General features: G+C 35.9%; 1 protein-coding gene across 1 annotated transcript in view; it reads left to right on the top strand.

The window, feature by feature from the left end:
• The window catches only part of LOC106872639 (isocitrate dehydrogenase [NADP], mitochondrial), a 41,599-nt gene that overhangs the window by 20,533 nt on the left and 9,582 nt on the right, over window positions 1–11,484 (top strand). Inside the window, exons 3-7 of the mRNA XM_014919699.2 lie at window positions 5,811–5,976; window positions 7,589–7,749; window positions 9,290–9,430; window positions 10,510–10,646; window positions 11,004–11,155. Of these exons, the coding sequence (XP_014775185.1) occupies window positions 5,811–5,976; window positions 7,589–7,749; window positions 9,290–9,430; window positions 10,510–10,646; window positions 11,004–11,155 (757 nt within the window). The remainder of the gene's footprint in view (window positions 1–5,810; window positions 5,977–7,588; window positions 7,750–9,289; window positions 9,431–10,509; window positions 10,647–11,003; window positions 11,156–11,484) is intronic.

Below are 11,484 nucleotides of genomic sequence, written 5' to 3'. Positions count from 1 at the left end.
ATACACACACACACCCATAAACACACACACACACGCATTTATTAGAAAAATTACACAAGACTAATCTTGTTTCCTTTGCTTTAGAATTCAGTAAATTCTGATGTGAAGAAAACAAGACAGGTCTTGTAAGAATCATTGTTTTTATAAATAAATGTGTCCGCTTCGTGTGCCGAACACTTTGTGTTAACTTGTGGTGGCTTTTCAAAATTTTCTTTATTTTTATACACAAGGATATACAATTATATCATTATGTACGCTTAGATATAACCACGTGCCTACATACACATGCACTTGTACGCACTGACACACACCCACACACATGGTCTCACACGCACACATTATTATTGATTGCTTTATTCATATATACTTGGGCTTTTAAAGAATAAAAGAAACAAAAAAAAATCTGTTAACAAAATCAATATTGCTCACTACTCCAGTTTCTCCCAAGATGGCTTATTTTAATCATCTCAGTCAGTAGACTGTGGCCATACTGGGGTATCACCTTGAATGTATCCAGCCCATGTGCTTTTCTTTTCTTAAACACAAACTTTTAGTTTCTATCTACTAAATCCCCTCTCAAGGCTTTGGTCGGACCGAGGCTATAGTAGACATTTGTCCAAGGTGCCACACAGTGGGACTGAACCCAGAGCCATGTGATTGGGAAGCAAGCTTATATGCACATACATGCCTCTATATTAATACTGGAGTACTTAATTCATTAGCTATACAAATGCTATTACTCCTAGATATAGCAGTTAAATCTCTTTTATATCACATATGCACACCTGTCAAGGTAAATAGAAAAAGACTGGATGGTTACAGCTGGAATACCTTCGGTTATAAGGTTACTTCAGTGGTGTTGGTATGAGTTTAATCTAGCATTCAGCTTATTCTATCAAATGTAGTGCTTATTTATTCACATTATCTTGTAGCTTTGAGATTTCAATAACTTGTTAATTTTAGTATGTCGTAGGGTAAGTGTGAGAGACCTGATCTGGCTGGTTTGAAGATATAACCTATTTTAACTGGATATGGTGGGTTATATCAAGGGCTGAAACAAATTCTCCATTGTACTTTAGTGATTTTGCCAGCTGGCCAATTTATGTACTACTACTACTACTGATAAAGCATTGAGCTGTTAGCATGTCAGGCAAAATGCTTAGTGGTCTGTTGCTATGTTCTGAGTTCAAATTCCGTCAAGGTTGACTTTGCCTTTCATCCTTTCAAAGTTGTTAAAGTACCACTTGAGTATTGGAGTCAATGTAATCGACTACCCACCTCCACTTTTCAGGCCTTCTACCTATAGTAGAAAGGATAATTACCTCTGCGTTAGTGAGGGTGGAGGTATTGTTTTTAGTTGTGTTTGTTTGTCCATGAACAAGATATCTCAAGAACTACTGGATGGGTTCAGATGAAACTTTAAGGGATATTTGGCCTCGTGACTGGCACAAACTGATTAGATTTTGGGATCAATCCAGTACCAGACAAGGATTCTGGATTATTTTTCCCATTTTTTTACTTCATTTTTGAGTGCGGTTGGATTCATTTTTTTAGTATTCTCATTTGTGAGAGCAGTCGAGTTTGTTTCAGGTATTCTCTTTTAAAAATCATCTCTGGCTAATCGTTGAGAGGACGTTGGTGTTGCCTTGGCAGAGGTTTTCACTCTCTGAGTGCTCTTATTATTTGCTGAAGGAATCATTAGCCTGTCAGAGAAAATGCTTTGCGTCATTTTGTCTGTTTTTAGAATCAAAGGTCAACTTCACCTTTCATCCTTTGCGGGGTCAATAAAATAAGTACCATTTGAGCACTGACATCAATGTGATCGACTTATCCCCTCTCACTGAACTTGCTGACCTTGTTCCAAAATTTGAAACCATTATTATTATTATTAAATAGCAGGCAGTGTTGTTACCATTCCAGATAAAATGCTTAACTCCATTTCTTCGAATTCTTTACTTTCTGAGTTCAAATGCTCCTGAGAGTACCAGTCATGTGCTGGGGTGGATGTAATTGACTTACCCTGTCTCAAGGATGTAGCAATGGTTTAGCTGACCTTAAAGAACGCATCCAGTTAGCAGTGCAGGAGGTAACCCCTGAAATGCTTCAAAATGTGTTTAGCAAAGCCAAGGATTCATTTGGACTTTGACAGAGCACATGAAAGTTTTCAATAATTTTGATATGATTTATACATGTTTTATTCTAAATAATAAACATAGAATTCTGTTAGTTTTTTTTTTTAATTTGCCTGATTTCACTGAAATAGTTTGGGAATACCGTGTGTGTATGTATATATATATATATATATATATATATTCACGAACCATTTCGTCCCTACTTTCAAGTTCGTGCCTCACATCGTTCACACACAAACAATTTTTCTGTTTGTTTTCCTGTCTTGTTTTTTGTCCGCCACAACATTCCTCCATGGGAAGATTTAATTTCTGTATACAAATTTAATTTGCGGTCCATGGGAAGAGCTGTTTTAACGATGTGTCCTGCCTAGCTCTTCGAAATGCCGGTGTTAAAACGGAGGTAGCTGATGAAGTAGAATGTTCTCTATGTGGCTTGTGTGTTTTCTTGTCTCTGTTTTGTTTGCAATGTCCTGTACCCAAATATGCACCTATACATACAGGTGGATGTCGGTATGCACATACCTGTACGTATATATGCATATACTCATTTACCATTTGTTTTTTTTATATATATATATATATATATATATATATACATATTCACACACAGTAATCCCTTACCTTACTGCAGTCCATCTACCATGCACTAAGTACATTGGATTTTTCTGGTTAATATATGTAAATTTATATTGCTGTCTCCTCAATATATCGTGGGTTTCTGTGGTTGATAGGTGTTTACATTTTTCTAGATTTTGATTATTTCTGTGATAAAATAAGCATGTTCACACTTAAAAATTAATAAAAATATAGTACAGTCCTGCACTGTATAACACTTCAATTAAAATGTATTAAAAGCAAATACGTAGGGTACCATAGATGAGTAAACAAAGAATCACACCTACTGTATGGAAGACGAAACTCTGGAGGCAAGTGTGTGGTGGTGTTTTGCATTTATAATAAAATAATATAATACAAATAATAAAATATACTACTGTTTCCACTTCGTGGATTTTCACCTATCATGGGGAGTTTGGAAACATGACACCTGTGATAGTCCAGGGATTATATATATATATGATGGATTCTCCTTTTGTGAACAACAATTGAGAGTTCAGTAAAATAAAGTTTTTGATCATGATCTATGGACACGAATGTCTCTCTTGAGACCTGCTGGTTCCTTGTAGACCTTTTGGCAGATGGAACAAATTGAGAACTCAGTATGCTTGTGGATCATTTACTGTGTGTTTTGAGTAGATGGCAAGGCTTGCTTTGCTTCGTACCACAAAACCACCATGACAGGTAAGGTTTCCATTTAGCAGAGCAGCATTTTGCCATTTGCTCAATTCTTTGAAGTGAGAAGCAGGACTGGTGCCAGGTCCTGCATTCTGAAGCTTTGTTTCCCCAGGAAGAAAATGGAATGTTGCATTGCTTCAGATTGTCTTTTAGTTTGTCTTTGAAGTGCAAGAGAAGCCTTCCACCTGATCTTCCTGTAAGGAGTTGGCCAATGAAAAGTTACTTTGGAATTCTGATATCAACCCGAGATGGTAGAAGACATTTGCCAAAGGCAAAACATAGAGGACTAAACCTGAGGCTGCATGATTGAGAAGCAAGCTTCTTAATAGGACAATCACACCTGTAGCTACATACGTGTGTGTGTGTGTGTGTGTGTGTGTTGAACTTAGTAAAACAATTCTCTCTGTGAATTACGTTAATAGTGCATATCAGAAAATCTAAGCCACTTACTCTGGAATTATATAATGTTTCGGTTGGCTGAACAACTGGAATACTCGTTGTCAAACTTGACCACAAATCTTCTTACACGCTTACTTGTAAACTGAATTTGTGACCTTGCAGAGAGGCGGCAAAATGAAATTGTGACCTAGTTTTAGGTCATTATACTTTTCCTTCACTTGAAGCCTGTTAATAAATAATACTCATGAGTAAAGATGACATCATCTCACGTCTTTTCCTACCTTTCCTAAAATTATAAAACATTAATGGCTTCTTTATTAAAGGCTGTCAATTAACCTAGTCTTGGATACTTCTTCTCCCTCTTTTCACCCCCTGCCACACTATTACCTGTGAAACACTTTAACACTTGGATTACTCTATCAAATATTCTTCTGGTCTTCTACCTGTTTCAGTCATTTGACTGCGGCCATGCTAGAGCACTGCCTTAAAGGGTTTTAGACGAACAAATCAACCCCAGGACTTATTCTTTGTGAGCCTAGTATTTATTCTATCAGTCTCTGTTGCTGAACTGGTAAGCTGTGGGAACATAAATGCAACACACACACACATGATGGGCTTCTTTCAGTTTCTGTCTATTAAATCCACTCAGAAGGCTTTGGTCGACCCAAGGTTTAGAGTAGAAGACACTTGCCCAAGGTACTGCACAGTGGGAATGAACCCAAAACCATGTGGTTGGGAAGCAAGCTTCTGACCTCACAGTCATGCATGCACCTATAGTCCTTATTTATTCATTATTTTGAATTCTGCATTATTTCATAGCCTTGAAATTTTGTAAGTATCTATTTTTAGAATATTATAGGGTTGGTTTGAGAGGCAAGAACTGGCTGCTTTGGACATAAAACAGTTGAATATGGTTGCTTTAAATGCTTAGTTACAATTAAAAATAAGTTGTTTTTTTTTTTATACCATATTTTAATATTAATCTTACATGAATTTTTATATTTTAAACTTTTTTCTTGAGCCTTAGGACTTATAAGGCTAGCTGCCCAGTTTCCCTGGGATATGTTACCAAGATCATGACACACCCGCCACCTTTGCTAAATGGGACATTGGTCTATTGCAGTTTAACTGTATTAGCATAGATTAATTAGTTTTGAAAATTTATTTTCCTTTTGGTTACTGGAATGCTATCCAGGTTTGTACATGAAATGCTGATGTGGTGATTGCCCAAATCATACTGATCTCTCTACATATTAAGCATGCATATGTGTGGTGTGTGTATGCATATGCATATATATATATATATATATATATATATATATATATATATATATATATATATATATATATATATATATATATATATATATAGGTGCAGGCATGTGGCTCTTCAAGCTAATGTTAACGAATGGGACAATCAAAGCTTTGTGAGTGGATTTAGTAGGCAGAAACTGGGAGAAACCTGCTGTATATATGTATCTGTTTGTCCCCTTCTGTTGCTTGACAACCAGTGGTGGTGTGCTTACATCCCTGTGACCTAGCAGTTTAGCAAAATTGACTGATAAAATAAGTACTGGGTTTCAAAAAAAAGAACACTGGGGTCGACTTGTTCAACTATATATATTTCTTGTTTTTTTTTCTCTTGTCCCATTTTTAGTTCATTATTCCATGTGGGCAGTGTCTGATGATTGCGCTGGCTCACTAGGCATGTTATAAAACACTGTTTGGCATGTTCTCAACACATGAAACTAATAGTAGCACATAAATCATAAATTGTGTTTATTAAATAATGATCTCTCAACAGATGGAATACTTTTTTTTGTTGATCTTACCATCATGGAACGGCATATATGATCTACAAATGTAATCTATTATATTGCACATGTAATTAAGCACATACACCTACTTACATTTCTTTAGTGTTTTTTTTTTGTTTTTTTTTATATTTGTAATAAACTCCCCTTTGTTTTTTCTTCTTTATTATAGCTAATCTTCCCATATGTGAAGGTGGATTGCAAATACTTCGATTTGGGTCTTCCACACCGAGATGCCACCGATGATCAGGTCACTATTGATTCTGCCCACGCCATCATGAAGTACAATGTTGGGATTAAATGTGCTACTATCACTCCAGACGAGGCCCGAGTGGAAGGTCAGTATTAATATACTCCAGCTAAATCTCCTGGCTGCAAATACACTTAAATCTGTATAATTGAATGACTCTTTAGTGAAGGGATTTGTAGAATTAATGCCAATTTTGTGTTAAGAGTTGATTGAACAGTTTGGCGCATAAATCTATAAGAAATTTTGAAGGAAGATTTAAATTTAGATGACTTTGAAACAGAAAATTTGGTTTTACAGAACCAGGAGCAGTCTCAAGCCTGTTGGTATCAAAGGGTTTAACCCGTTAACATTTAGTCCTACCATATTCAGTCAAAATATTCTACTTGTTTTATGGTTGAACTGACCAGAGCCATTCTCCTTCACCTATCCTACAATAAAATTTAAAAGATATACAATTACATCATTGAAATCTCAAAGTTATGAGATAATGCATAATTAATTCAAAACGATGAATAAACATTAAATTTGACAATGATCTGAATGCTAAAAAGTTTAACGACCCAAAAAAAAAAAGAAAATTCAGTCACCAAGTATGTAAAGCCAACTCTAATTGTGGCTCGTCTAATTTTAATTAGACAGATAATATTTATCTATTGATGGAAATATACCATATATGGCTGATGTAACTCTTCAAATTATTCATTTAACCCTTTAGCATTCAGGTATTCTGTCAAATGTAATTTTTCATTCAAATTGTTTTTAATTAATCATGCATTATTTTGTAGCTTTGAAATTTTGATGATGTGAATTGTTGTATTTTATAACATTGAAGGGTTAGCATGATAGACTAGATCTGGCTGGTTAGAACATAAAGCAGGTAGAATATTTTGGCCAGATATAGTCAGTTTAAATGCTAAAGGGTTAAAGCAGTGGTTCTCAAATGGGGTCTATATAAGATAATGGTGATAAGATTTAGCTCCAAGATATTGGTTATATACTTCAAGACAAAATATTTTGATTTTATACAATTTCTAAAAATATGATAGGATTTTTAAAACCTTGGATGACTCTGAAGGTTTGTCCAAATAAAATGGGAATCGGAGAGGTCCATAAGTGAAAAAAAAAATGGTTGGGAAACACTTTGAAAGTATGGATGTTGTGGTTGTTGGTCTGCTGTGGTAACTGGTTGAGTTGATTGATGAAAATGTTTCTTGGACTGCATGTAAGACTGAATGATTGATTCCCTTGAACATTTAACAGATTTTGTTGTCGAATATAAAGACAGACTGCATTGGCCTTACACAGATATTTCTGCTTATGACAGCCCATCAAAAAGGATGACAGCATTGATCCAAAACATTCATCTTCCTCTCTGCTACCATCACATTTGTTTCACTGAGTTTGTTTCAATTTTGAGAAAAAATTCTTTGGAAAATAAATTAACAGGAAATTTAATCTAAATCACCTCAAAACTAAGTTTCTTATCGAACTAGGGTTGATCTCAGGAAGGTTGGTATCATCATCATCATCAAATGAGGTTAAATTATTGTCTTTAAATATATAGATTTTAACAAGATTTATTGCAATTTGCATTTAGTCAGACTAATTTTTACCAATTCCAGTTGACTCCACATCCTCACTGGTCACCTGAATTACCTGACATTAATCAACTATTCTATTTTCTCTCTTCTCTTACCTAGAATTCAACCTCAAGAAAATGTGGCTGAGTCCAAATGGTACCATAAGAAATATCTTAGGCGGCACCGTTTTCCGTGAGCCAATTATTTGCAAGACTATCCCTCGTCTCGTACCTGGATGGACCCAAGCTATTACAATTGGCAGACATGCCCATGGTGATCAGGTAAGAATGTACATTATCATCGTTGTTCAGGTCAAGTCTTGGTTAGACTTAGTCTTATTTCGGTGTATGTTGTAAAGTATTGTTCTGGGTGCAGACATTGCTGTGTAGCAAGAAGTTTGCTTCCCAACCACATAGTTCTGGGTTCAGTCCCACTCCTTGGCACTTTGGACAAGTCTTCCAGAACACCAGGCCAAGCAAAGCTTTGTAAGTGGATTCGGTAGACAGAAACGGAAAGAAGACTGTCAAATGTGTGTGTTTATATTGTCATAACTTGGCAGTTTAACTAAAAGAAAACAGAACTGGGGTCAATAATTTTTTAGGGGAAGTCAATTACATGATCCTCTTTGCTCAACTGGTATTTATTTTATCAACTTCGAAAGGATGGAAAGTAAAATCGACTTCAAAAAGTTTAAATTCAGGACAGAAAAAGATGTCGCAATGCATTTTGTCCAATGAATTAATAAATTTGCTAGCTCCCCACCTTAACATTTTAATATAATTCTAAGAGACCCATAACTGGTTTGCTGCATTTCTGACTGAGAAAGGGGCTGTTTGTACAACATGGACAGAACAAATTTCACATAAAGCATTCTTATTCTGAAACTCATTCCCAGTTTTTTTGCCATTGTTTATATCAAAGATCAAATGGCAACCAAAAGTTAGTGAGCTGAAAATACTTGCCCAAAGTTCTATATAAAGGGTTTGAACCTAGAACCAAGTGGTTGCTAAATAAACTTTACAATCATGTGTGATTGGATCTTTGCCTTCAAAGACTATTTTGTGCCATATTTTCTTTTGCATCATCATTTAACGTCAGCTTTCCATGCTAGCATGGGTTGAACGATTTGACTATGGATTGGCGAACCAGATGGCTCCTATCTGATCTGGCAGAGTTTCTAATGCCCTTCCTAACGCCAACCACTCAGAGTGTAGTGGGTGCTTTTTACGTGCCTGGCAATGGCCACACTCAGATGGTGTTTTTTATGTGCCACCTACACAGGAGTCAGTCCAATGTTTTGTTCACATGCCACCGGCACAAGTGCCAGTAAGGCGAAATCAGTGGTCTAATTTTGTAATAAATGTTTCTCTCTCTCTGCATGTTTTAGTTCATAATGTTTTATACCCTGTGTATCTCTCCATGGTACAGAACAAATATATTCATTCTGTTAATTGCTGGTTCTATAAGCAATCTACCTACCAGCTGCCGTGACTGTTTATGTAAAAATCAGTATATCTGGTTGTTTTATCCATCCATATTTGATAGCTATTTGAGCAATGTATTCATGGATGGTTAATGAGTTGGTGCTGAAGACGATGCAAGAATCCTTAATCACATTGTTTACATCAAACATATTCATATACAAAATGTAACAAATTATTGCTAGCTAAAATTTCTATAGGAAATCTGTAGAGACGTTAAAAAGTATATTCACTCTGCACTGCAGTGAGACGGAATTGGTAAGCAAAATGTTAAGCAACATAGTTTTCATGTATCAATACTTTAAAACATCCGACAATCTTTGACCTTTCTTTATTTCAGTATAAAGCTACCGATTTGGTGATACCTGGCCCTGGTAAATTGGAAATGGTTTTCACCCCAGAGAATGGTCAAGAGCAAAGAATGACAATCTTCAACTTCAAAGCTGGTGGAGTTGGTATGGGAATGTACAACACAGATCAGGTGTGTAGTTTTGTTTTTCTCCTTCCTCTTTTACCATTCTGTTTCCATGGCAATCTTGCTACAATTTAACCTACAAATTTGGATCTGTTCAGTTTCGCTCACAGATTTTTAATGTTTTTTTTTGTTTTTTTTTAACTAAACAATTTCAAACTTTGTATTCATACTCTGTTACACTAAATGGCCTCTCATCTTGTTTGTAACTTCCTTATTTATTTGACAATTATGTAGCAAGTTGGCAGAATTTACACAGTGGACAAAATGCTTAGCAACAAAAAGCAAGCACCAGCAAGTTTTGGGATTGATATAATCAACTTCCTCTCTCTTTAAAACTGCTGGTCGTGACATTTAATTGAAATTCTTTCTCTCCCAGTCAATTGTTGACAGTAGCTGATGGTTAATTATTAAAATGTAAACTGACATATATCTGTACAAAGTCCATTTACATTTTGCCAAATAGAGGGCAAAATAAGCTCTTAAAGATCTGATTCTGAAGCTTGCTTTTAATCCTTAATATTAAAATCAATTAGCTTCAATCATAAAGATGTGAAGGAGGAAGAGGAGGAGGTGAAGGCAAACAATGGATTTCCTTCTTTCCATTAATCCTCTGTGGCATTTATTTTTACATGGCTGTCCATATCAAGCCCAAATAGTCTGCTTGCTCTGTTCAAGCCAACCAGATCTGGCTTCTCATTCCAATCCAACATCATTCCAAAAATAAGCAATGACATCAAAACTTCAAAGCTACAAAATAGTGCATAATTAATTTAATTCAAAATAATGTGAATAAACTAGCATTACATTTGACTGAGTAATCTGAAGGTTAGACAGTCATATTGTTTCTGTGCACCATTGACCTGATGTTACAAGCCTTGTTGCCATTCATAGGCAAAAGCCAATCTCCCCTTTCGTAAAACAAGTGTTGAGTAATACAATATGATAGACCCTTTCTCATATAATGCCTTACAATTGGACTGAACCTAAAGTGTGAATGCAAAGTGGGTTTCATAGCCACACAGCCATGCCTGCAAAATATATTAAACCAATACATTGTTGTTCATTTGCATTTTTTCCTTTCCTAGTCGATCCGTGACTTTGCCCATGCTTCATTCCAATATGCCCTGATGAAGAAATGGCCACTTTACATGAGTACCAAAAACACAATTCTCAAGCGCTATGATGGTCGTTTCAAGGATATCTTTGAAGAAATCTACCAAGCGTAAGTTCTTGTTTCTCTTCTCATCTTCTTCAACTGGATCAGTCACTGTCTCTTGCATGCACACACACAGCTAAGATCTCGAGCTTCTTAAGAAGCTTACTTTCCAACCAAATGATTTTGAGTTCAATCCTGTTGCACAGCACCTTGATTAAATGTCTTATAATATAGCTCCTGGCCAACCAATGCTTTGAGTAAATTTGGTAGGTGGAAACTGTGGAAGCCCATAGAATATGCTTGAGAAAATTCTTGTCAACTGAGTGGTCTTTCTCTGGATTTGGTTTAAGATGTCCTTGATATTGATTTTGTTTTTGTTTTTTTAATAATTAAGTCTATATGATAAATGCTTTACCATTTCAGTGAATATGCCAAGAAATTTGATGACCTTGGAATTTGGTACGAGCACCGTCTCATTGATGACATGGTTGCCCAAGCACTTAAATCAAGTGGTGGTTTTGTATGGAGTTGCAAGAACTATGATGGGGATGTACAATCTGATATTGTTGCCCAAGGTAGGTTGCTCATATTTGAATCTATGTATGTAAAGCCTCTCTCTCCTTTCACTGAACTGTAGCCATGCTGGAGCACCAACTTCTCAGCCCTAGTACTTTGTCTGCTACTTATATCATTGTTCTTATAGAATGCAAAACTTGAAGTCGATGTTGTAAGAAGTAATTCAGTTTGACATACTGTTATTTGAATGTGCAAGTTGCTTTTTATTTTCTGGTAATATAAACGTGTATAAACTCTAGGCTTGGCGTTAGGAATGGCATCCCACCACAGAAACCAAGCCAAATCCGACAGAACCTGGTGCACCTCTCCAGCTTGCCAGCCCTGGTCA

The sequence above is a fragment of the Octopus bimaculoides genome, chromosome 24 (assembly GCF_001194135.2).
Source record: "Octopus bimaculoides isolate UCB-OBI-ISO-001 chromosome 24, ASM119413v2, whole genome shotgun sequence".
Taxonomy (NCBI): Eukaryota; Metazoa; Mollusca; class Cephalopoda; order Octopoda; family Octopodidae; genus Octopus; species Octopus bimaculoides.
This window is presented reverse-complemented; position numbering and strand designations above follow the sequence as displayed.